The sequence below is a fragment of the Gossypium hirsutum genome, chromosome A01 (genome assembly GCF_007990345.1).
Source record: "Gossypium hirsutum isolate 1008001.06 chromosome A01, Gossypium_hirsutum_v2.1, whole genome shotgun sequence".
NCBI lineage: Eukaryota > Viridiplantae > Streptophyta > Magnoliopsida > Malvales > Malvaceae > Gossypium > Gossypium hirsutum.
The window spans coordinates 8,078,443-8,103,301 of record NC_053424.1 but is presented as its reverse complement, the minus strand read 5'-3'; the positions used below and the strand labels follow the sequence as shown (position 1 = coordinate 8,103,301).

Below are 24,859 nucleotides of genomic sequence, written 5' to 3'. Positions count from 1 at the left end.
TTGTTTAACCTTTGGGGAAGTAGACTTGGTACCTACCGTGGAGGAGTACACCGCCTTACTTCGTTGTCCCAGGTTTTAGAGTGATAGGATCTATTCTCAAGCTGCTTGTATTCCTACCTTTTAGAAGAAATTAATAGCCATTACAGGGATGAGCGAGCAGTGGATCCCGGCCAGAATTAAAGAGAAGGGTGAGTGCAAGTGCATTTCGTGGGACGCTTTGAAAAATTTGATTTTGACACACCCTGATGAGACGAAGAAGGTAGACATTTTTGCCTTAAGTTTGTATGGACTGATGGTTTTCCCTAGGGCTTTGGGATATGTGGACGAGGCAACTATAGATCTTTTTCATTGACTCAGCAAAAGGGTCACTTCTGTCCCTGTGATTTTGGCAGAGACATTCAGGTCCTTAGGTACATGTAGGAGGGCTGGTGCAGGCAGGTTTATAGAGTGTGCTCAGTTACTTTTGGCTTGGTTCTACCGTCACTTCCGGTTGATTGATAGGATTTTTTGTCGAGTTTTCTTTGAGAACTACTCCCAGTGAAAGATATAGTAGCCTCATCTAGAAAAGTAGATGTGCCGGAGGAGAATTGGATAGCATTACTTCGGAATCTTCAGTCGAAGGATGTTGAGTGGAGAGCTTCATGGATGGTTCCTGGTGAGATACTTTATCGATGTGGCAGCTTTGATTGGGTTCTCTTGTTGGGAATTTGGGGTGCCATTGGTTATGCCCCTTTGCTCGTGCTGAGGTAGCATGGATTGAGATAGTTCATACCAGTGACTCATGGGTTAGCTCAAAGTGAGTTTGTATACAGAGGAAATGATTACAAGAGGAAGGTTAGCGAAGTTTCTAGTGCTTGGAACAAGGCTTACCGGTTGAAGGGAGTGGCCATTAATCCTGCTACGACCCCGGAATATGTCGAGTGGAGGAGCAGAAGGATTAAAAATAATATCCCTATGACAAAAATGGAAGAAGTTCGACCAATGGAGGAATATCTACAAGTGATACCCTCGGAGCTTGATATCATGAAGCAAGAATTTAAGAGAAAGAATTTGAAACTCGGAAAGAAGATAGAAAAGCTTAAGGAGGAGAAGATGTACCTGAGTCTAGATGTTGACCTGCAAAAGAATGAGGTTGAAAAAGTTAGGAAAGAAAAGAGGAAGGTTGAGGAAGACCGAGATGATTTGAAAAAGGAGTATAGGAAGGAATAAGTAACTTTAAAGCGAGTGGGGTTAGGAAATTCTTCGAAACAGTGGCAGAAAGAAGTTCAAGAGGAAAAAGCTAGAGCCGAATATTAGGAGAGGAAGTTCCAAGAGATGCGGTCGTAGAATCTGGCATTAGAGAAAGAGAATAAATGGTTGAAGACTAAGGTAACTGAGTTTGGAAAATCCTTTCGTTGGTACCGAAACCATGATCCTACGGTCGAGTTAAAGGAGCTAAAAAGTAAGGTTGAAGATTTGGAAGTGGCATTATATGATGGTGAACTTCGGATTGAGCAGCTTGAGGTGCAAGAAGATTGTCTCAAAGAAGAGCTCTATCAAGTTAAAAGTCAAGTCAGAAATAGGGATTATGTTATTAGGGAGGCTGTAGCCCAGATCCGAGAGATTGCTGAATATGTTCGAGACTTAGCAATACGAGCTGATGTGTTGAGTATGATGTATGAGTCAGCATCTGATAAAGGTCGAGAGTTAGCCCTTTTATTAGATAAAGTTAGAACTTTAGGCCTTAGGGCAAAGGCGTATATGTAATCCATTTATATGTAAAGATATTTTTTTCTAAATAAAGTTTTTTAAATGAGATTGAATCGAGATCGATGCCTTTTTGCATTCATACATTTGCATTACATCACATCATATGCATTCAAAGTTATAAAAAGACCCTAATTAGTTAAAGTTTACTTTCCAGAGAGGTAGAAAAGAAAATCTAGAAATTACACATCCCTACGGCACTTGCACTAAAACTAAGAGTATGGATCAAAGGTTCGAACAATTGCAAAAGGATATACAAGACCAATTGCAAGAGCAGTTGGCCAAGATGCAGAATGACATGAGGGAGCAAATGTTAGAGGCTCAGAGGAATATGATGGCCGAAATTGCTCAGCTTCTAAGGGCCACTGATAAAGGGAAGACCCCTATGGCTATCACTAGTGAGGAGGGTGAGGATCATCCTCCGGGTTTCACTCCGCCTCATGTGCCACTGTAAACCGAGGCGCTTCCTAGAAGGTCATCTGTCACTGTAAGGCCTCAACATGGGTCAGTTGATACTGGAATCCCCGTGAATTTCCCATCTGGGTCGGGAAATAATTTGGACAATAGCCTGATCAACCCTATCACTATTGATCTGGATATGATGGAGAGGGAAAGAATGGCAACCGAATCCTCAAAATAATTGGAGGATCGTTGCAAGTGGTTGGAAGAGAAATTTAAGGTTTTGGAAGGCGCTGGCAATCATCATGGGATTGATGCCAAAGACTTAAGTTTGGTCCCAGACTTAGTGTTTCCTCACAAATTTAAGATGCTGGAGTTTGAAAAGTACAACGGGACTACTTGTCCAGAGGCACACATAACAATGTTTTGTAGGAGAATGACTGGGTATATGAACAATGATCAACTATTGATCCCTTGTTTTCAAGACAGCTTAGTAGGAGTAGCGGCTAGGTGGTACAATCAATTGAGCCGTGCAAGAATCGGTTCATGGAGAGATCTTGCACAGGCCTTCATGCAACAGTACAACCATGTGACTGATATGACGCTAGACAGGATCATGCTTCAAAACATGGAGAAGAAGCCTAGTGAAAATTTTAGGCAATATGTACAATGATAGATGGAAGTAGTTATGCAAGTACAACCACCACAGTTAGAAAAAGAGACCACCATGTTGTTTATCAACACTTTGAAGGTACCGTTCATCACTCACATGATTGGAAGCACCACGAAAAGTTTCACGGATATAGTTATGGCAGGAGAGATGATTGAGAACGCCATAAGGGGCTGTAAAATTGAGGGGGAAACGGCTAAAAGATCAGCCTCAAGGAGAAAGGACAACAAGGTGAATAGTCTCAACTCGAGCGCAATCACAGTTGGTAAACCCAAAGCAGCTGCGATCGAGCAACAAAGTACTCAAAGACAGGAATCGGGTACAAGACAGAATTCGGAAAGGATGCAATTCACGTCTATTCCTGTGACGTATCGTGAGCTTTATCAAAGCTTATACGATGCACATACCATTGCTCTAGTTCACTTGAAGCCACTACAGCCACCGTACCCCAAATGGTATGATGCAAATACTAAATGCGAATATCATGCGAGAATACCGGGGCATTCGATTGAAAACTGCATCGGATTCAAGAAGGTCGTGGAAAGGCTTATCAAGATGGGGGTTGTGAAATTCGACAGTACCCCTAATGCCGAAAATTCCTTACCAGATCATGGAAATCAAGGAGTGAATGCCATTGATGAAACCAGGGAAGGAAGAATCAATGAAGATGTTGCTAAGGTGAAGACACCCATGAAAGTAATATGGGAGGAGATGGTGAAGAGAGGTATGTTGACCTCTGGAAACGGTAGAGAAAGAATGAGGAACTATTGTGAATTCCATGGAGAGATGGGTCATATGATCCAAAGTTGTGAGGAGTTCAAGGCCATGGTATAAGGCCTTATGGTTAATAAAGAGCTACAGATTTCTGAGGGTAGTTATTGCAAAAGACAAATATGTGTGCTGGAAAATGAACGACGAGGAACCAGCCGACCAAGAATTATTATTTCTTTGCCAGGGAATGATGAGGTGGGGGCACAAACTGGGCCCAAGGTCGTCATCCATAAACCCACTCTTTTCCTTTACAAGGATGACAAGAGAGTGCCATGGAGCTATGATTGCAGTATAACAGTACTTGAGGGGGAGAGTATAGCCAGTGCATCTAGGAGCAAGTAAAATGAAGGTTTCCATATGCGAAGTGGGAAGCGTTATGATAGGGGGCATCAGAGTGGAGCCCACAAAAACAAAGGATGTTGACATTGAGAAGAAGAAAGATATTGAAGTACCTGTCAAAAAGCCGGTAAAGGAGGAGGAGGCTAAGGAATTTTTAAAATTGCTTAAGCATAACGAGTATAGTGTTGTCGAGCTGTTGCATAGGCAGCTGGCACGTATATCAATATTAGCCCTACTTTTGAGTTCTGAGGTACATCGGGATACATTGTTGAAGATACTTAACGAAACATATGTCACCCACAACATATCCGTTAACAAGTTGGACCGGTTGGTGAATAACATCAGTGCTGACAATTTCATCTACTTCAATGATGATGAAATTCCACCTGGGGGCATAGGGTCAACCAAGGCCTTGCACATCACTACTCGGTGCAAGGGATACACGCTTCCAAGTGTACTCGTTGATAATGGGTCGGCTTTGAATATCCTTCTATTATCCATATTGAATAGATTACCCATTGACAGTTCGCATATGAAAACATGTCACAATGTGGTAAGAGCCTTCGATGGAACCGAAAGGAAAATGATGGGACGAATTGACATCCCTTTGGAAATTGGGCCAAATACATATGAAGTTGATTTCTTGGTGATGGATATCAAGCCCTCCTATAATTGTTTATTGGAGAGACCATGGATACACTCGGCAGGAGCAGTGCCCTCCTCATTACACCAAAAATTGAAGTTAGTGACAGATAGACGGTTAGTAACCATCAATGCGGAGGAGAATATCATAGCAGCAGTCATTAGCAAGGCCCCTTATGTCGAGGCAAATGAAAAGGCTATTGAGTGTTCTTTCTGCTCTTTAGAAATTATCAATGCAACCTTCATTTTGGAAGGAAGTGAGGTGCCGGTACCCAAAATGTCTAGAGCCGCAAGGATGGCCCTGCAAATGATGATGGGGAAGGAAGCATTGCCAGGAAAAGGACTAGTAATACAGTTGCAAGGAGGGGTTCAAATTCCAAAACTGATTGAGAAGAAGGATTGTTTTGGTTTGGGTTTCAAGCCAGACCATAAGCATCGGAGGCAAGAGATTGAGAAGCGCCAAGCAAGAAGAAAGGTGCGTTTGAACGGAGGAGAAATGGAGTGGGAACTGATGACATTCCCACCTATATCCAAATCCTTTAAGACAGAAGGGTTACTGGTAGAGGAAAGTCATCAGATTAATGCTGTACACAATAAGGGATTGGAGCAAGGAAGCCTTGAGGGCATTCGTCCTTGCGAACCGATGAGCTCTCTGAACAATTGGACTGCGGAAGACCTTCCTGTAGTCTTTAGGAATTTTTCAGAGTAGTTCTCGAAACATGTCTGTTACTCTAGGGCCTAGGAGTAGTAAGATTACATTTGAGAAAAAGGCTTATGATTATCTATTATTATTTTAATAAAACATAACTTTATTATCAATTTGGACGAATATGGTTTCCTTTTATCAATCAATATTTCGTTAAATTCTTGTAATTCTCATTCTTAGCACATAAATAATTATTCTTAGATTCATTCATTCTTTGTATATTCTTTCATACCCCCACAGGTCCCTAGATATCAATGATATGAGCACTGATACTGCAACTCCTAATTTCTCTTACGATCAAGACATGTGTTTAGAGGAATCTCAGGATGTTGAAGATGTTCAAGATTGTGATGTGTCTCCTGATCTGATAAGAATGGTAAAACAGGAGGAAAAACGAATTATGGAGCATGAGAAAGAGGCAATAAAAAATGTAGCCCTAGAGGAAGGGAAAGAGTTGAAAATTGGAACGCTGATTACTGAGGACACAAAGCATGGTCTGGTTGAATTGCTGCGAGAGTTCAAGCATATCTTCGCATGGTCATATCAGGATATGCCCGGATTGAGTACCGACATTGTAGTACATCGTCTTTCGATAAGACATGATTGCAAACTAGTCCAACAGAAGTTACGGAGAATGCGGCCAGACATTGTTCTAAAAATAAAGGATGAGGTTAAGAAGCAGTTTGATGCAGGATTCTTACAAGAGGTCAAGTACTCTGAATTGGTAGCTAATATTGTACCAATCCCTAAGAAGGACGGGAAGGTACGAATGTGCGTTGATTACAAAGATCTGAATAAAGCTAGCCCAAAAGAAAACTTTCCTTTGCCGCACATCGACACTTTGGTAGACAATACGGCGGGACATTTGTTGTTTTCTTTTATGGATGGTTTCTCGGGGTACAATTAGATAAAGATGCATCCAGAGGACATGGATAAAACCATATTCATAACCTTGTGGGGCACCTTTTGCTACAAAGTAATGCCGTTTGGACTAAAGAACGCAGGGGCAACCTACCAGCGGGCCATGGTGAACTTGTTCCACGACATGATGCATAGGGACATTGAAGTATATGTTGATGACATGATTGTTAAGTCTCGAACAGAGAAAGAGCATATTAAAGTTTTGAGAAAACTATTCTTGAGGTTGAGGAAGTTTCAATTAAAGCTCAATCCTGCAAAATGCACCTTCAGAGCTAGATCGGGAAAGCTATTGGGTTTCTATTCAGTGAAAAGGGAATAAAAGTTGATTCAGACAAAGTCAGAGCAATATGAGAATTGCCTCCACCACAAACTTAAAAAAAAGTTCAAGGATTCCTAGGAAGGTTGAATTACATCGCTCGGTTCATTTCACAACTAACTGAGAAATGTGATCCTATATTTCGCCTCCTCAAAAAGCACAATCAAGGTACTTGGGATAAGGAATGCCAGAATGCTTTTGAAAAGGTCAAGCAGTATTTGTTGAATGCTCCGGTATTATCTCCACCTAGCCCAAATAAACCGTTAATACTGTACTTGTCAGTGTTCAGTAATTCTATGGGATGTGTGCTTGGTCAGCATGACGAGTCAGGGAAAAAGAGAAGGCAATTTATTATCTCAGTAAGAAATTCACTGACTGTGAGATGAGATATTCACCGATTGAAAAGTTGTGTTGTGCGCTGATTTGGACAACTCGGAGATTAAGACAGTACATGCTATACCATACCACTTGGCTTATATCAAAGCTTGATCCATTAAAATACATGATGGAGTCAACAGCTCTAAATGGGAGAATGGCGAGATGGCAAATTTTGCTTTCAGAGTTTGATATAGTCTACATAAGTCAGAAGGCTATAAAAAGAAGTGCGGTAGCAGATTTCTTGGCCAGTAGGGCTCTAGAGGATTATGAGCCATTGAATTTTGATTTTCCAAATGAGGAGTTAATATGTATAGCAACGACCGAAGATTCTCCTTGGAAGCTAAATTTTGATGGGGCTTTTAATGAAGTCGAAAATGGAATTGGGGCAGTCTTGGTATCCCCGAATGGCAATCATTACCCGTTCACGTGCAAGTTGGACTTTGATTGTACGAATAATATAGCTGAGTATGAAGCATGCATCATGGGACTTCAAGCAGCTATAGAGCGAGGTATAAAAACCCTAGAAGTATACGGAGATTCTGCGTTGGTAATTTATCAGCTTAGAGGTGAATGGGAGACAAGAGACCCTAAATTGATCAATTATCGAAAAGTAATTTTAGGGTTACTTGAGGAGTTCGATGACATCACCTTCAATTATCTCCCACGAGACGAAAATCAGATGGCAGATGCGTTAGCAACCTTGGCCTCAATGATTAAGGTGAATAAAGAGGAAGAGATGAGACCAATTCAAATGAGTGTTTACCAGGCTCCAGTTCATTTTTGTAACATTGAGAAGGAAGAAAATGATGATAACCCTTGGTATCAGGATATATTACGATATGTGAAAGATTGTAAATACCCTGAACAGGCCAATGAAAATGACAAATGAACTTTGAGAAGGTTGGCTTGCGACTGCGTCTTGGACGGGGATATCCTGTACAAGAGAAGGAAAGACCAAGTACTTTTGAGATGTGTCGATGCTGTGGAAGCTAAGCTAATTTTAGAAGAATTTCATGAAGGTGTATGTGGGACGCATGCAAATGGGTTCACGATGGCAAGGAAATCATGAGGTTTGGCTATTTTTGGGCCACTATGGAAGGGGACTGTATCAACTATACCAAGAAATGCCATAAGTGTCAGATTTATGGAGACAAAATTCATGTGCCACCTTCACCTTTACATGTTATAACTTCTCCATGGCCCTTCTCCATGTGGGGCATGGATGTCATTGGACCAATATCACCGAAAGCTTCGAATGGACACCGGTTTATCTTCGTGGTAATTGACTACTTTACAAAATGGGTAGAGGCCGCTTCTTATGCGAATGTTACTAAGTCAGTTGTGAGTCGATTCTTGAAGAAGGAGATCATTTGTCGGTATGGAATGCCTGAGAAGATCATATCCGATAATGCATTAAACTTGAACAACAAAACGATAGTAGAGGTTTGCGACCAGTTCAAGATCAAGCATCACAATTCTTCTCCCTATCGTCCAAAAATGAATGGGGCAGTGGAGGCCGCCAACAAGAACATTAAGAAAATAGTGGGGAAGATGACTGAGACTTATAGGGATTGGCATGAGAAGTTACCGTTTGCATTCCTGGCCTATTGAACATCTGTCAAAACCTCTACTGGGGCAACCCCATTCTCATTAGTTTATGGGATGGAAGCAGTGTTACCTATTGAAGTAGAAATACATTCTCTTCGAATTTTGATAAAGATAAGGTTAGATGAAGCTGAATGGGTTCAATCCCGATATGACCAGTTGAACTTGATTGAGGAAAAGAGGCTAAGAGCCATTCGACATGGTCAGATGTATCAGAAGCGAATGATGCGAGCTTATGACAAGAAAGTTCGACCAAGAAAGTTCCACGAAGGAGACCTTGTATGGAAAAAGATCCTTCCTATTCAAAAGGAATTTAGGGGGAAATGGATGCCGAACTAGGAAGGGCCGTATGTCGTGAAGAAAACTTTCTCTAGCGGTGCATTGATCTTAACAGAAATTGATGGAAAAAGTTTACCCAACCCAGTGAACTCAGACTCAGTTAAAAAATATTTTGTCTAAAGGAAAAGAGAATCTAAGGTGAAAACCACAAAGGGCGCTTTGAGGTTTCAATTTTCAAAAAAAAAAGAGAAAAATTGAGAGGCCATGGTGAAAACCCACAAAGGGCACCTTGTGACCAAAGGGGTTTTGAGTTGAAAACCCGAAAGGGCGACTCAAATTTTGAAACATTCGATAATCTCGCTCAACAAAGAACGAAGAATGTTGCATACTGGGGCATCGACAGAGTACTTTAAATCTTCTAAACACATACCTTCATGAAGTTAATGTATAAGTGCTCAAGCGGCGATATCTAGGGCATCTAATTTTGGCCTGTTTGCTATCTTTAGATTTTTTTTCTCTTCTCAAAGATAGGCTTTCAGATTAATTTCCTTTGTATATTTTTCGATAATTCATTCAAATCCAATTATTCTTAGAGATTTATTTATCTTCTATTATTCTTTAAGTATGTTACATTGAAATAATGATAGATGAACTAAATATATTAACCAACAAAGTTTTGAGTATTACTCTGGAATTTCTAGATAATACAAGAAACTAAAACAGGACAATTGTTAGAGAAATTCACATAAGTAAGGGATAAAGGAACTCGAGGGATTTCTTTCTTCCAGTCTAAAAGGAAAATGGACAAAACCAATGGCTCAATTCTAAGGAAAGATTATCTTACAGACATCCTCAGTGGATCGTAGCATTTGAGGAAGAGGTACAGGCCTACAGGCTGAGCAAGAATAATACTCTAAGAAAAGATAAATGAAGGAATGAGTGGTGACGTCTAGGATAGGGGTCATGTTCACAACATTTTGCATCATAACATGTTTAATTACGAACATTCTACTCATTTCGATCATAGCATCCTAATTATCAGGCATAATCATTCTAAAGGTTATCAAAGACGACGCGCCTTAATCCCCTAAGTAGTAGGGTAATAGGCCACATCATAGCAGATCTGGCTGAAGCAAGATCCAAGATAGTTTGGCATCCTTGTGCTTACAAGGAACAAATCGAAGACATAGCTGATTTGGCTTTCACGTGCTTACGATGAAGCAAATCTAAGATGATTTGGCATCTCTGTATTGTCAGAAAATAAATAGAAGTTTGGCGTCTCTATATTCGACGGAAAGTAGACACATAGCAGATCTAACCTTCAGATGTTTATACTGAAGTAGATCTAAGATGATTTGGCATCCTTGTGTTTACAAGGAACAAATCGAAACCATAGATGATTTGACTTTCACGTGCTTACGATGAAGCAAATCTAAGATGATTTGGCATCTTTGTATTGTCAGAGAACAAATCGAAGTTTGGCGTCTCTATATTCGACGGAGAGTAGACACATAGCAGATCTAACCTTCAGATGTTTATACTGAAGCAGATCTAAGATGATTTGGCATCCTTGTGTTTACAAGGAACAAATCGAAACCATAGCTGATTTGGCTTTTACGTGCTTACGGTGAAGCAAATCTAAGATGATTTGGCATCTCTGTATTGTCAGAGAACAAATTGAAGTTTGGTGTCTCTATATTCGACGGAGAGCAGACACATAGCAGATCTGGCCTTCATATGTTTATACTGAAGTAGATCCAAGATGATTTGGCATCCTTGTGCTTACAAGGAACAAATCGAAGACATAGCTGATTTGGCTTTCATGTGTTTATGTTGAAGCAAATCTAAGATGATTTGGTATCTCTGTATTGTCAGAAAACAAATCGAAGAAGCAGATTTGGCGTCTCTGTGTTCGACGGAAAGCAGATCGAAGATATCAACATGACAATCCTGAGTTTCCAAGGAGTAGATTGAGGACCGCGAAGTTTGAAGCTAATGAGACCGGGCAAAATGGGTCCTTTTATAGTCTTTGCTCTATTACTGTTTCAGGACAATGAGCAAAGAGGGGCAGCTGTTGTAGCCCATTATTGCCCGGGTTTTAAAACCAAAAACAAAAAAATAAATAAATATTTATTTATTACAGTCCATGTACAAAAGCCCAAATTAATGGACCCATTTAGCCTAAATCCTAACTAAACCCATAACCTGCTTAGCCCAGTAGCCCCTTTACAACCAGATACCCAAATACCCCGAGACCCAATTAGCTTTAGCCCAAGCCAGACCCAAAACTAGCAAGGCCCATTGCCTAAACTAAATCTGGAAACCCTAGGGTTTCCAGAAGCTTCGTGCCGCAACTGATGCGCCTCTTCACCTCACCCTGTAACTCCGGCCTCGAATCACACCGAAATCAACGCAGATCAGCGCCAGCATCATCGTCATCAGGGCCTAACATCCAGGTCAATCACTGATTTCCTCGCTAGATACCTGCAAAAAAAGGAAGAAAGAACCAACAGCAACCAAGAAACAGATTTGGAAAGAAATCAAATGATTTCTTTTCCTAAAATGTAACAAAAGGTTATAAAAACCCTTTCTTTTTCTAATCTGTAACTACGTTTTTTGGGAAATACAAACGGAGAAATAATAAAAAATACAACAGTTACCAGAGAAGCAGAGGTGATTTATTTTCTTTTTTTTTTTATTTCGGTTTTAAATATATATGTATAAAATACTAAAGGATAATAAAAGAAGATTACCTTTTGTTTTTGTTGTAAAAGAAAACCCAAAACGTTTCGTATTCGAACCGCCGTGCATGGCGGAGCTCGAGGTGGCGCGTGAGCATGTGGGAACCCAATGACAGAGGCTCGGTCGAGCTCCGAGGGTTTGCTCCCAGCCCCTTTCAGAGGATTTCGCCCTTTTTTTTTAAGTCTGTTCAAAAATGATTTTTTTGGCTAAAGCTTGGCTTTTATAGCCTCGTATAAACGACGTCGTTTTGCTTAAAACAATAAGTTTTAAAACAGCGTCGTTCCAAGGAGGATCCGCACGCTGACCCGATGACCCGGAGAGGATACGCGTGTTTTTGATAAATGGGAAAATTGCCCAATCGACCCTTCTGTGTTTTCAAATTTTTTAATTTCATTTTAGTTTTTATTTTAATTTAGACCCAATATTTTATATTTATTTCAATTTAATCCTAACGCCCCTTTTTAAATCAGTTCCAGAGAATGACGTCGTTTTGGGATTAGGGTTAATTACCCAATTGGTCCTTTCATTTTTTTATGTTTATAATTTTATTTTATTTATATTCTAATTTGGCCCTAGCAGTTTACCTATGTTCCAATTTAGTCCAAATGGTGATTTTAAAATAGTATTCTAGAGAAACGGTGGCGTTTTGGGATTAGGGCCAATTGCCCAGTGAGTCCCTCGGTTTTTATGCGTTTTCCTAATTAGCTCAAATTCTTTTTATATTCTTTTAATTAGCCCAAAATTTTCATTTTTTTAAATTTTAATCCTTTTACATATTTTTAATTTATTTTAAATACTTTATATATTAGTTTATTTTATAAATATTAGTTATATAAAATGATATATATATATATATTATTATCCATCATATTATATTTATTATTATTTATTTTTAAATTATATGTAATTAAATTTTATTATATTATATGATATTATATTGTAGATGTATTATTAATATTTTATTAATTAAATATTTTATGTATGTATTATTTTAGATAAATAATAAATTTTTTATGTTATTATATTATTATATGTTTCCTATAAAATTTTATATACATTATATTATATTATTTTATATTTTATCGTACATTTGTCTCTTAATATATATATCATCATGTATAGTTTTAAAAATTGTATAAATTATTATTAAACATTTTTTTATATACTATTAAATATTTAAAATTCATTTATCATTACATTATTTTATATATTTTTATATTTTATATTATTTATATATTAAATGCTAGCTGCATAATATTATTAAGTGTTGTTTGTTTAATATATATGTTATTATTATTTTTCTTTTTATATATTATCACATTTGTTTTGTATATATTTATATGTCTAATTATATAATGCATTGCTTTTAAATTAATTATTACTTTGATTGTTCGTATATTTTGCTTATTTCTCTTCAATATATGCTATGTATATCTTAATATGTATGTTGTTATGTAACTAAGATTTGCTATATTCATGTATGTATCTAGCATAGGATCTTTAGATTATTGCTATCATATTATTTAAATGCATGTTTTAGCTACCTATTATTGTAATATGCTATATGTTATAATGTATATATATGATTCTTTATGCATTAATTAAAAACGAGATTTAAAAGTTTTCAAAAAATAAAAAGGCAATGCTTGGTATGTGGAAACTTCGAAAAAGGTAGTGCCCTAACTTACTGGGTTGCAACTTTTCTCGCTGAGTTCAAATAGTCAATTACCCTTCTAAGTTTTAAGGTTTTCAAAATACGAGTAACTGTCTTGGAATTTCAAAACGTTGTGTCCTAACTTACTGGATATGGCGTTTTATCGTTTTGAGATAAGGATTTTCAAAAAGGGTTAGCTTAGTTTCGAATGTCTTACAAATATTGCTTCCTAACTTATTGGGCGTAATATTTTGATTCAATTGATATAAGTGAACCCTAATTTTCAAAATGAAAATATTTTAAAGAGGACTGCATCTTAAAAATTTTAAACTTCCGACATTAAAGACACTTGATAATCAATTAGGTACCAATTTTTGGGCGTTACAAGGGTGCTAACCCTTCCTCATACGTAACCGACTCCCGAATCCGTTTTCTCAACTTTCGTAGACCAAAATTAATGTTTTAAAACAAAACATTTTATAAGGTGATCCAATCACACATAAAAAGATTGGTGGCGACTCCTGTTTTCGTTTTTCTTAAAGTCGATTCCCATTTTCCAAAACTCGATTTAAAAATGGTTTCGACAATTTAGATTTTTAAAGTTTTTTATATGTAAGTGATGTGGAATTAAATGACAAGTAGGATTAGGTAAAAATGTCGTGTAGGCTTTTGTACTAGGATTTGAATTGCATTTTGCCTCATTCTACTTAAAAAATAGACATGTTAGTCCCTGTATATTAGATCAAAGAGCAAATCATTTGGTCGGACACAACCAAAATTTTAGGCTTGGGCCCGACTTGAAAAATGGGCCTAAAATTTTGCCCAAGCCCGACTCAGTTTGGCCCTTTTTAATTTTTTATATAATTTTTTTAATAAATATAATACATACAAAACACTAAAAACATTAAAATAAATGTTTCCAAACAAATTGAAAATAAATTTTAAAAAAAATGTATACTTAAATAACACTAATATAGGTGAAATGATAGCAAAATAGTGAAAAAACAACAAGAAATTAACAAAAAAACAGTAAAAAGCAACAAAAAATCTACAAATTTTTTACATATTCGGGCTGAGAGGTCATCCCATGAGTAGTTCTACTAAACACTAACACCTGATGTGCCACATATCCCTCATATTAACATAACAATATTTTAAGAAATTAAAAAATACAAAAAATAAATTTTATGATTAAACTACACTCAAGATGAACTTGGAAAAAGAGTTGTCCTAATTCATTTCAACTTAGACATAATTTTTCAAAAAAATATAAAAACATAGAAAACTGTTTAAAATTATTAAGAATTATAAAAATTAAAAAAAATACTAAAAATTATTAAAAACAATGTTTTTATTGATCCTAGACAAATGGTTGTCCAAATTCATTCTAAAATAGTTTCTCAAAATTATTAAATAATTATAAAAATTATAAAAAAAATTATTAAGAATTATAATAGTTTATAAATAATGATTAAAAAAACTTATATATACACATATAGCATGTTAAAACAATTCAACTATACCTAGAGATACATGTCTCTTCTTATATGATTGTTGTTTATTTTATTAATTTCTTATAATTCTTAATAACTTCTAAATAATTTTCTATAATTTTGTATGATTATTTGATAATTATTTAAGAAACAACTCCTGAATGAACCTAGATACATGGTTGTCGAGGCTCATTTGAACCTGGACAACTATTTTTCCAAGTTCATTATAAACATAATTTTAATTATTTTTAATAATTTAAGAAAAATCATAATTTCTTATCATTTTTAAATAATTTTTATAACTACTTAAAAATCACGCCTAAGATGAACCGAAACAAAGTTTATGTTCATCTTAGATGTGATTTTTTAAATAATTATTAAAATATTTTTTTGAGAATTTTTAAAATTTTAAATATTTTTTCTTTTTAGTACAAAACTTTTAAATATTTGTTGATGTGGCCAAATGCATCACGTATTGCTATCTAGTTGCTCTGTCAGTCATATCATGACTTAAAAGTAGAACTAAAAGGAATTTTTAACAAAATGATAAATTTCTCTTTAACCTAACGTACATAGATTATTTATCTATTTTTTTTAGTAGCGGAGGCAAAATGCAATCCTACTCTTGGTAAAAGAGCCTTCATATCACTTTTAATTGATCCTACTCATCCTTCAATTCCACGTCACTTGCATAAAAGAAAAACTTTAAAAATTCTAAATCATCACTTAAGATCACATGTAGATGAAATTTTTAATAGAAAAATTAATTTGTACTTTTTTTTAATGTACAAAGATTAATTTACCTTTTTTTTAAATAAAAAAATAAAATACAATATAAAAGAACCAGATAAATATATTATATCACAAGATACACAAACATTTTAGATAACAATCTACATGTGGTACTTATAACTTAGTGACACATAGTGATGAAAAACATGGTGTTGATTACAATTTTAAATATACCAATCAAAACTAAAATTTTGATAAACATTTATCTTAAAACTAAGTTCCCTATTATTTCTATGATTTTTAAAGACTTACTATTAGAATAAATTATTTTTTATAGTAAGAAAAATGTTTTAGAATTTTAAGATAGACTTATTTGTTTAATATATTGTGATAAATTATGATTAATATAAAATTTAATTTTTTTTCAATTTTTTTAAAGTCAAATGGAGTTTTACTTACTTTTAATCATTCATACCATAAGTGCTATTTTTTAGGATACAATGATGATTTAAACTCAAGTGCTATTTTTTTGGGTACAATGATGATTTAAACTCAAATTATTCCAAATCAATAAGCTACAACTTGAGGATCAGAGACACTTTGATATTTAAGTAAATTTAATAACACTCAATCTATTTAAATGCATAAATTACAAATAAAAAAACTCTTTTCCATTATTTTATTATTTAAACAAATTTAATATCTCACACTAAAATTTAAATAAATGCATATCTTACAAAGAATTTCCTTTTTAAATGATTCTGAAAATGTTACAGTCAAAGAGAAAGTATTGAAAAGCAATTTGTAATGTTGAAAATTGATATAGGCCAGTTCCATTAAAACTAATACTAGCTTCAATTAAGCTAAATAAAGACACTTTCCAACTGCACCAGATTCAATCGCCAACATTTGTTTTGAACAATGAATATTGTAATGATAAAAAAAGAAGAAGCAAGGTAATCAAGGTTAGGGGCATATTTATCTTAGGTTCATATCCTTGGCTAGGCAAATTCTAACCTGTATTTCTTGCCTAGTCGCTCACTTATGTTTAAAGTCCTCAATGTAGGTACAGCAACAATGGGGAAAAGAATTCACATTATCGTTGAAAGATCTCTTTACAGGCATTTCCTTCAAAACGATGCAACCCTGAAGAAAGGTTGAAACAGTTTCATTAGTAGTTGAATTTTACGAACTTGAGATGAAAAATCTCGAGACTCAGGGAAACAAACTGACCTGCTATTCGATTACTCAGTTTCAAAACCTTTGAAGTTCCAATGGCTAACTATATAATTAGAACTCTACAGGAAATGCAATGTACAAAATTTTGATCCTAAAATCTAGTAAGCACTAAGTTAATGTATGGCAAAGATCTCAATGGAGCATGTAAATTAGAAGTATAATTCGGCCCTGTAAATCTAAAGCAGAGTAGAAATTACCTAGTAAGATGCAGAGAGTGAAAAATCAGTCATCCATGAGCACAAATTAGTGGACTATGAAAAGATCTCTGTACATGACTTGTTTTCCATGGTATTTTAGAGATTATATTCCACCAAGGTTCGTTCTAACAAATCATCCGGCATTACTCCCTCCATGAACATCTGTTCACATAACAGCTTGGCCTCAACTAATCTACCAACTTTGCAATAACCACGAATCAGAATTGAATACGCAACTACATCAGGCAATAAACGTCTATCTAGAGCACAGCAGAATGCAAGAGATGCTTCCAGCATTAATCCTTGTTTGCAAAAGCCGTCAATGAGGATGCTATAACTGACAATATTCGGACTGATTTGGTTTTCGAGCATCTCTTCGTGAAGCTCAGTGGCAGTCCTCATGTCCTGAGATTTGAAGTAGCCATCAATTAGACAACCGTATGTTACCACATTGGGTTCAGGACCCTTCTCCAACATTTTGGAAAACATTGACATAGCTTCATCCATTCTACCCTCCTTGCAGAAAGCATCAATTAATATAGTATAGGTAATTGAATTGGGTCCAAAGAGAGAAGTCAGCTGTTGAAAGAGGCTAATCGCCTCTTCCAATCTTTGCAACGAGCAGTAACCACATATCATTGTGTTGTACGTTATGATATCAGGTTTTGGCCCTTTCTCAACAAGTTGCCTGAAAAGCTTTGATGCCTCTTCTAGATGAGAGTCCTTGAGAAGCATATTGAGGAGAACATTATATACAGCAATATCAGGAACCACTCCATTCGTTTGCATCAGTTTAAATATCTGCAATCCAGCAGTTGGATTTTTATGTTTGCAGAATCCATCCATGAGGGTACAGTATGTTATAGCATCTCCAGGGAAACCCCTCTTCAGCATTTGAAATAAAACTAACAGTGCTGCATCCAGTTTTCCTTGCTTTGAAGCGCATCTAACAAGCAAAGTGTAGGTTACTATATCTGGTTTTATGCTATACATTCCCATTAACATATACACCTTCACAGCATTCCTTAACTGTTTCAACCTACAAAAACCATCCATCAAGGAGTTAAAAATGAAGATATTGGATTTTAGACCCTTGCTTACACTGTTAAAGAAGAACCTAAGAGCACTTCTAGCCATCCCTTTTTTGCAAAGACCATGTAGTAACACATTATAAACAACAACATCAGGTTGATGGCCCTTCTCTATCATATCATCAAATAGATGAAAACCATCCTTCAAATTCCCCATCTTGCAGAAACCATCAATGAGGCTACCATAGGTTATGAGAGAAGGCCCAAAACCCCTTTTGATAATTTGACCAAATATGCCACAAGCTTCAAGCATCCTACCATTTCCACACAAACCACTTATGAGAATGCTGTAACTCACCATGTTTGGTGATAAATCTTCCTCCAACATTCTCTTATAAACCTGAACCACTCTCCCCAAATCCCCTTCCTTGCCATAAGCGTCCATAACCAAGCTGAAAACAACCACATCCAACTTGATACCTCGATCTAGAGCCACAGAGAGGAGCTTCTCTCCCTCATCCAATCTCCCTGCCTTGAAATAACCATCAATAAGTATAGAATACAGAATTAAATCTGGAATTACATTCCTCTTTATCATAACATTGTAAATCTCAAATGCTGTATCCAATTTTCCATCTTTACAATACATGTTAATCAGTGTGCTAAAAGTCACCACATTTGGCAACGGACCAAAAGTTAGTATTACATCAAATAACTTAGAAGCAATTCCTATTTCCTTATTTACAGCAAGACCCTTCAAAATCTTGTTACAAGCAACAATGTCAACCTCTATACCCTTCAAAATCATCTTTTCATGAAAAATCAAGGCCTTTCCAATCTTCCTATTCTTCAAAAGCCCTTCCATCACAATCCCATACACACAAAAACCTCGTGTTCTAAAAAATCTACAAAATTCACCATAGTTATCAACACAATTCACATTCATTAAAGAATTCAGCATCCTAAAAGCCAAATTATTTGAGATGTAAAGCCTCCTTTTAGCCATTTCCATGAACACATGGAAAGCCATATCCAATTTCCCAACCTTGCTGTAACTTTCCAACAAAAACCGAAAAACGACATTTGGGTTGGATCCAAAATCCCTAAACCCTTCATTAAAAGCATCAAGAACATCAATATTTGTATCTACATGGTCCATCATTTCCTCGAACACCTGAGCTGCGGCACCAAACATTCGATGGCAGAGAAAGATGTGAATGAGTGCACAGTAGGAAGGTAAACCGTGGGGCGATTTTGAGAAACTTTGGCTCCATTTGAAGAAGTTAAGAGCAAAATTGGGTTTGGATTTGAGGGTTAAAAGTATGGGTTTGATTGAGGCAATGGGATGTTTTTGTTGAAGAGAAAGTTGGGAAATTATGTCTAATAAGGTTTTAGTTGAAGATGAAGAAAATGGCTTTTTCAGAATCTTTGAAGACAACATTTGATGGGAATTTCCATCTGATATTTTTGTTGGAAAGGATATGGTTTTAGTTTCGCTGCTGTCATTACTGAGTTCGGCGGTACTTTGGCTGCTCTGTTTTCATGTCGTTTTGAAGGACGCACGGGCATTTCATTCTAGGGGCAAATACAACAGCAGCAAAACTCAATTCAATTTAAAAAAAAATTTTAAAAATAATTCAAATTCAGCTAAATTTTATAAATTTTATAATTCGAATAATTTTAATAATTTAAATAATAATTTGATATAAATATTTTTTTGGTCCTTATCAAATTTGAAAATAAATAAGTTAGTCTCTCTCTTAACAAAAATTACATCAAAATAATTTTTAAAATTTAAAATATTTACAAAAATTCTAAATTTTATATTTTTAAAAAATTTTAAAAATTTTAAAAAAATTCTAAAAAAATAAAGAAAATTAAGAAATTAAAAATTTTCTAGAACAATAATTTTGGGGATTTAAATAAGTTAATTAATGATTCAAGTTTATCATACAAATTTTTTTCTTTGAAAATGATTTTAAATATATATGGTTTCAAATTAATGGGCTATAATATGAAATTAGTTATATCGTAATAAGATTTTAATTTGACATTTTTAATTTTTAGTTTAATTCGAACAATTTTACTTGATTTGAATTTCATTTCACTCGATTCGATTAGAAAAAATTTCAAATTGAGTTAGGATGATAAAATATAATTCATCAACTTGATTAACTCGATATTTTTTCACTCAATTCAATCCAACGCTCACCCCTAGACAAATCTATATAATCTTTTTTTTTTCATTACATAATAAAATAGTAAGATTTTAATTTTTTACATTTAATATCGTGATAAACTCAAATTCTAAATTACATAATAATGGTAAAATTTTAATTTTGATTCCTTTGTTACACTAAATTTAAGATTTAATTTTTATTTTTCAACTTTTTGACATAATTTGATATCTCAAATTTGTACAATATAATTGAATAGTTACCATACTTTGTTTTGATTAAAATATTAGATGAAACTTTTAATAGTTATTAAAACTACTAAATTTATTTGTTAAATCGAAATTCATCGCAATGTTATTTTTTTTTGTTACATGACTACTAAGTGAATATTTATTTTTTAATTTTAAAATGTCACATCAGCGAATTTAATAGAAAAATATAATGATGTTAACAATTGAATTTGAATTATGAAATTTGAAAAATAGAATGATTAAATTTCTAAAAATAAAAGTATAAAGTCTAAATTTCAAATACACAAAGACTAAGAATTTAATGTATATTTTAATATTCAAATATTTACTCTATAATTTGTCCCAAAAAATTAATTAATAATTAATTTAACACGAAGCTCGATAGAATCCATACTACTTAAAGTACATTTATCTTTAGTTTTGCATTTCTTAACTCGATTTTCAAAATCTAAAATGAAAATTTCACTCACTTATTTAATATATAAAAATAATAATAATTTAAACATGTTCAACCCATATTTAAATTTATCGCAATATTTAATTTAAAAGTATCTCAACATGAAAGGTCTCAAATAACTTAAATTTAAAACAATTCCAACACGATTTAAATTCGAAAATTAATCCAAAATAATTTGATTTCAATTTTTTAAAATTCAAATTAACCCAATCCGAAGATTTTGAGAGTATGTGGAAATGGACACTTTTAAAGCTTACAGCCGACGGATCTTAAAGCATCTTAGATAGCCAACGTGGGGGAATGGGATTCATGAATTTGCAACAGTTAGTTGTTAGCCTCCATCTAGGCTTATGGCTGAGCCGTTTTTTGTATGGCAAGCTGCATCCAGTAATTATAAAACCGCAACACTAAATCAATCATTAGCCATGAAATAATTCGAGATAAAACCAACACTACATCCTCACCTCCAAGTTGCCAATTTTGTGCATGCAAGTCATTTCTTATCATAGCTTAGCTTGTTCTTTCGTTGCTTCTGCCTTGGATTCTGAATAGTCTGACTTTGATTCCGAATGCAATTCTTCTTCACTGCTACTATTGATGTTATGTTTCTTTCGTGATTTTCTGTGTCTTTTCTCTTACTTTTGTTATGGCTTTTTGTTGATACAAGATTTGGGGACGACAGTTGGATGCAGTTAACATTGATGTATCAAGAGTCACAAAAGTTTGGAGAGTTATAGTAGAACTTGGAAGTGGTTGCGATAAGAAAGAGTTTGCCTCTTGTTAGAGAACGAGGTAACTTATATAGACGAAGAGCTTGGTGTGACCCTTTTTGTACCGGTGATCCATAGCATAGGATTATTGTAGGGTCATGGAGCGATGTCAAGCAATAACTTGATTATTGTAGGGTCATGGAGCGATGTCAAGCAATAACTTGATGATAGTGTCCGCAGTTGCAAGTAAAATGGGATTGGTCGTAAGCAATGACTTGATGATTGCATTTGGTTGCATTAAAACTATGGAGGGCTTTACTAAGATATGATACGAAGGACCTTCGAGTAGGCCTTGATGGAATTCAACACTGAGACATGATCTGATGGAGTTGGCAGTAAAATTATGGAAAGCTTTAATGAAATGTGATAGAAAGGACTTTCAAGTAGATCATAATGAAACTCTAGTGTTTGATGGGACTCACCATTGGAAGATAATCTGATGAGGTCCACATGACAAGCACATGAAAATCTCGAGCTAGACGAGCCCACCAATGAGCAAACCCGCTGTTGACTCGACATTTTCTTTTAAGACGAGTAGTATAACAACTTTTGGGCTTTATATTTTCCCAATCCAACTGGGGTTTGGATTGTGACTTCGATTTAGATGGAATTTCATAACATTGAATAGCCCATCTCCCATCATATAATACATGTGAAATGCAGTTTCCCACCCCTACCCTGTATACATGATAAATAAGCCAAACTACTTTCCTGCTTCTAACAACATAGCGATGATGACATAAATCATCACATAATTTCAAAGCATGTTCCCCAAGGACATAACAAAATAAACATGCTACACATTGGGGAAGGGCAACATGTAATGTAAGATTATCATCTTAAAGATTCTGTAACCTCTACCCAGTGACTTGAGAGTTTTGGTCTTGAAGGCTAAGGATCTTCATCGTGTCCTCGTTTTCATCTATTTTATCATCCTTCATGCTCACCAAAAGCCCCTCTACTTCTTTTCCATTTCTGATATATGCCTTTAAAAGGGCATGGTACATTTCTCTATTTACAGGAACCTTGGTTCTCAATAATTTCACAAAAGCTTCTGCATCTTCAACTTCTCCATTCTCACCTAGCCAACTCAATATGCTTGATATTAAACCTGCTTTTGGCTTCCACCCTCTATTTTGTGTCTGTATAGCAAGAGCTTCCTTAAAACACTCAAAAGCCTTCTCCATTTTGTTCTTATTCATGTATCCAGTTGAGACAATAGACCAACTGTTCGGGATTGCAATCTTCCTTCTTTTGATTATATCCTGTAACTTCGCTTTTGCCTTTTCAACTAAACCTTTCTGACAATATCCAATAAGAAGCACGTTAGGCACTCGGAAATCATATGTCTTACAAGACAACTCCCACTCATCAATTAACTTTTCAGTTTCTTCAAGCTCACCGAGCTTCACCAATGAACCCAACATTACTATGTAGTGTTTGTTGGTTTGCTTCCTACATTTGGACTTTTGAAGGTCCCACAGCCTTTTCAGTTCATCTTTGTTTCCCAAACGAGCATAAAATGAAATCAAATGGTCATAGCCTTCTGCATCATTACCTACCTTCTTCTCGCATTCCTTAAGATAATGAAGTGCCTTTTCTTTAAGACCTGCTTTTATGTAGTAGTTTGCCGCTAAGGAATAAGTACCCCAATCCATTTGAATGTCCCGTTGGCTGTCCATTTCTTGTAGGACCTTCTCCATGCTGTCATAATCAGCTCTAGCCCCGTAAGAATTGATGCAGATTTTATAGCTGAACTTGTCAGGGGAGACACCATTCGTCTTCATCTCTAACAATACATCAGGGACTTTTTCAAATTGTCCCCTGTGTGTGTAGAGGCACATAAGGTTATTGTAGTTGAGCGGAGAGGAAAGAAAACCCATCTCCTTCATCTTCTTCATAAGGGAAAGAGACTCATCGATAAGGCCTACCTGAACATAGCAATTTAAAAGAGCCCCATAGGTCTTCACAGTTTTATCTTGGTCTCTCAAGCTACTAAAGAAGTTCTTTGCAGCAGTTAGCCCATTAACTCTACCAATTAGATTCAACTGCACAGCATAATCGCTTGAAGAAAATTCAAGGTCGCTACTACTCATCCATTTGGAAACCTGCTCTGCCAAGGACCCAACATAAGCATACAAGAAAAACAGAAACTTAAAACCCATGCATACTGTCAGAGCATTGGTAATAGGACAGGGGATGTTTTACTTTGCTGCATCCATGCATGGAAATGAATCGTTGCAAGAACAAAACAAAGACATTTGAAGTATTATAAAGATACACAACCTGTTTGCACATCTACAGCTAAAAATTAAATGCAGTTTGTAGTAAATCTTAGTGGTGAAGTTCTACACATTTAGCACCAGGATGGTAGTCTCAAACCTAGACACGATAGGGATTATAAAACTAGCAATTAATAAGTATTGAAGCGCTTTCCAACCAAAAACCATGACATCTATTTGATTAATTGCTTCTTTTCCAAGTTTTACATATTGTAATTGCTTCTTTTCTGTCTTTATTCTTCAATTATCCATTGCAGACAGCTCAAGGAAAGTCAATAATTTGGCTTTCCACTTCCATTGCAGTCCAAAGCAAGGCATTTGAACCCTTAGCAATTATTCAGAACAATTCTTTCCAATTAGAGGTTCAAGTTTCAACATAAACCCTTAAAAACTTAATCCCAAAACATTTCATTTCCTTTTATTTCCATTGCTAACTATTCTATACAGCTTGTTCACTATTTTGCGACGACCCTCCATATTCTAATTTAAAGAACCGGAACATAAGCAATGCAACAGATAGAACCCATTCATTTGCTAAAATCAATCAATTCCCTTTATAAAATAATTTACCTCCAAGGCATGAGTGTAACGCCTACGAGAACGTAAATCACGGATGAGACGCTGCAGCTGAAATTCCTTGACATTTTTGTCTTTAACCCATTGTTGAAGAACTGGAGTTACACTGCAGTTTGGGTCTCCAATAGCATTGATTCTTGAATAAAGAGAGTTTATGCCTGCTGGGTTTGGTGCAACACAGTATGCCCTTGTCATTACTAGCCAATCTGCTGTTAAAGTTTTGGTCTTCTTGTTGTTTAAGATTGTGAACAAGGTTCTTGATGCCATGGAGACGAGTTTTTTCTTCTTCTTCTTCTTTTTTTTTTTTCAAAATGGTTTGAGCCAACAGGGTTTTGCAGCTGGATTGATTTATACACTGTCCACCAAAATTTGGGTTTGGACTTGGGAGTTTGGACCTAAACGAAAATTGGCACAATCTATTTTGAGCGAAGAAGTTCTAAGTTTAATCACCCAAAAATTAAAATAATTTGCATTTTAGGTAAGATT

General features: G+C 35.4%; 2 protein-coding genes across 2 annotated transcripts; both read right to left on the bottom strand.

Moving 5' to 3' along the window:
* Positions 1 to 16,229: 16,229 nt before the first annotated feature.
* Positions 16,230 to 19,443, bottom strand: LOC107916769 (putative pentatricopeptide repeat-containing protein At1g31840). Its single transcript, XM_016846138.2, has 2 exons — positions 16,830 to 19,443; positions 16,230 to 16,539 (listed from the first exon to the last, which is right to left on the bottom strand). The coding sequence occupies exon 1, from the start codon at positions 19,299 to 19,301 to the stop codon at positions 16,926 to 16,928; it is 2,376 nt and encodes a 791-aa protein (XP_016701627.2). The 5' UTR covers positions 19,302 to 19,443; the 3' UTR covers positions 16,230 to 16,539; positions 16,830 to 16,925.
* Positions 19,444 to 21,884: 2,441 nt separating this feature from the next.
* On the bottom strand, positions 21,885 to 24,702 carry LOC107916787 (pentatricopeptide repeat-containing protein At4g21705, mitochondrial). Its single transcript, XM_016846160.2, has 2 exons — positions 24,368 to 24,702; positions 21,885 to 23,623 (listed from the first exon to the last, which is right to left on the bottom strand). Exons 1-2 carry the CDS (start codon positions 24,638 to 24,640, stop codon positions 22,373 to 22,375), a joined length of 1,524 nt encoding a protein of 507 aa, XP_016701649.2. The 5' UTR covers positions 24,641 to 24,702; the 3' UTR covers positions 21,885 to 22,372.
* Between the last annotated feature and the right edge of the window lie 157 nt (positions 24,703 to 24,859).

Bases quoted from the DNA above. Each gene is read 5' to 3' on its own strand.
- LOC107916769 (XM_016846138.2), bottom strand. From the start codon at position 19,301: ATGTTGTCTTCAAAGATTCTGAAAAAGCCATTTTCTTCATCTTCAACT.
- LOC107916787 (XM_016846160.2), bottom strand. From the start codon at position 24,640: ATGGCATCAAGAACCTTGTTCACAATCTTAAACAACAAGAAGACCAAA. The intron at 23,624-24,367 runs GTAAATTATTTT...TTGGCAGAGCAG, and splicing joins GTTACACTCATGCCTTGGAG to GTTTCCAAATGGATGAGTAG.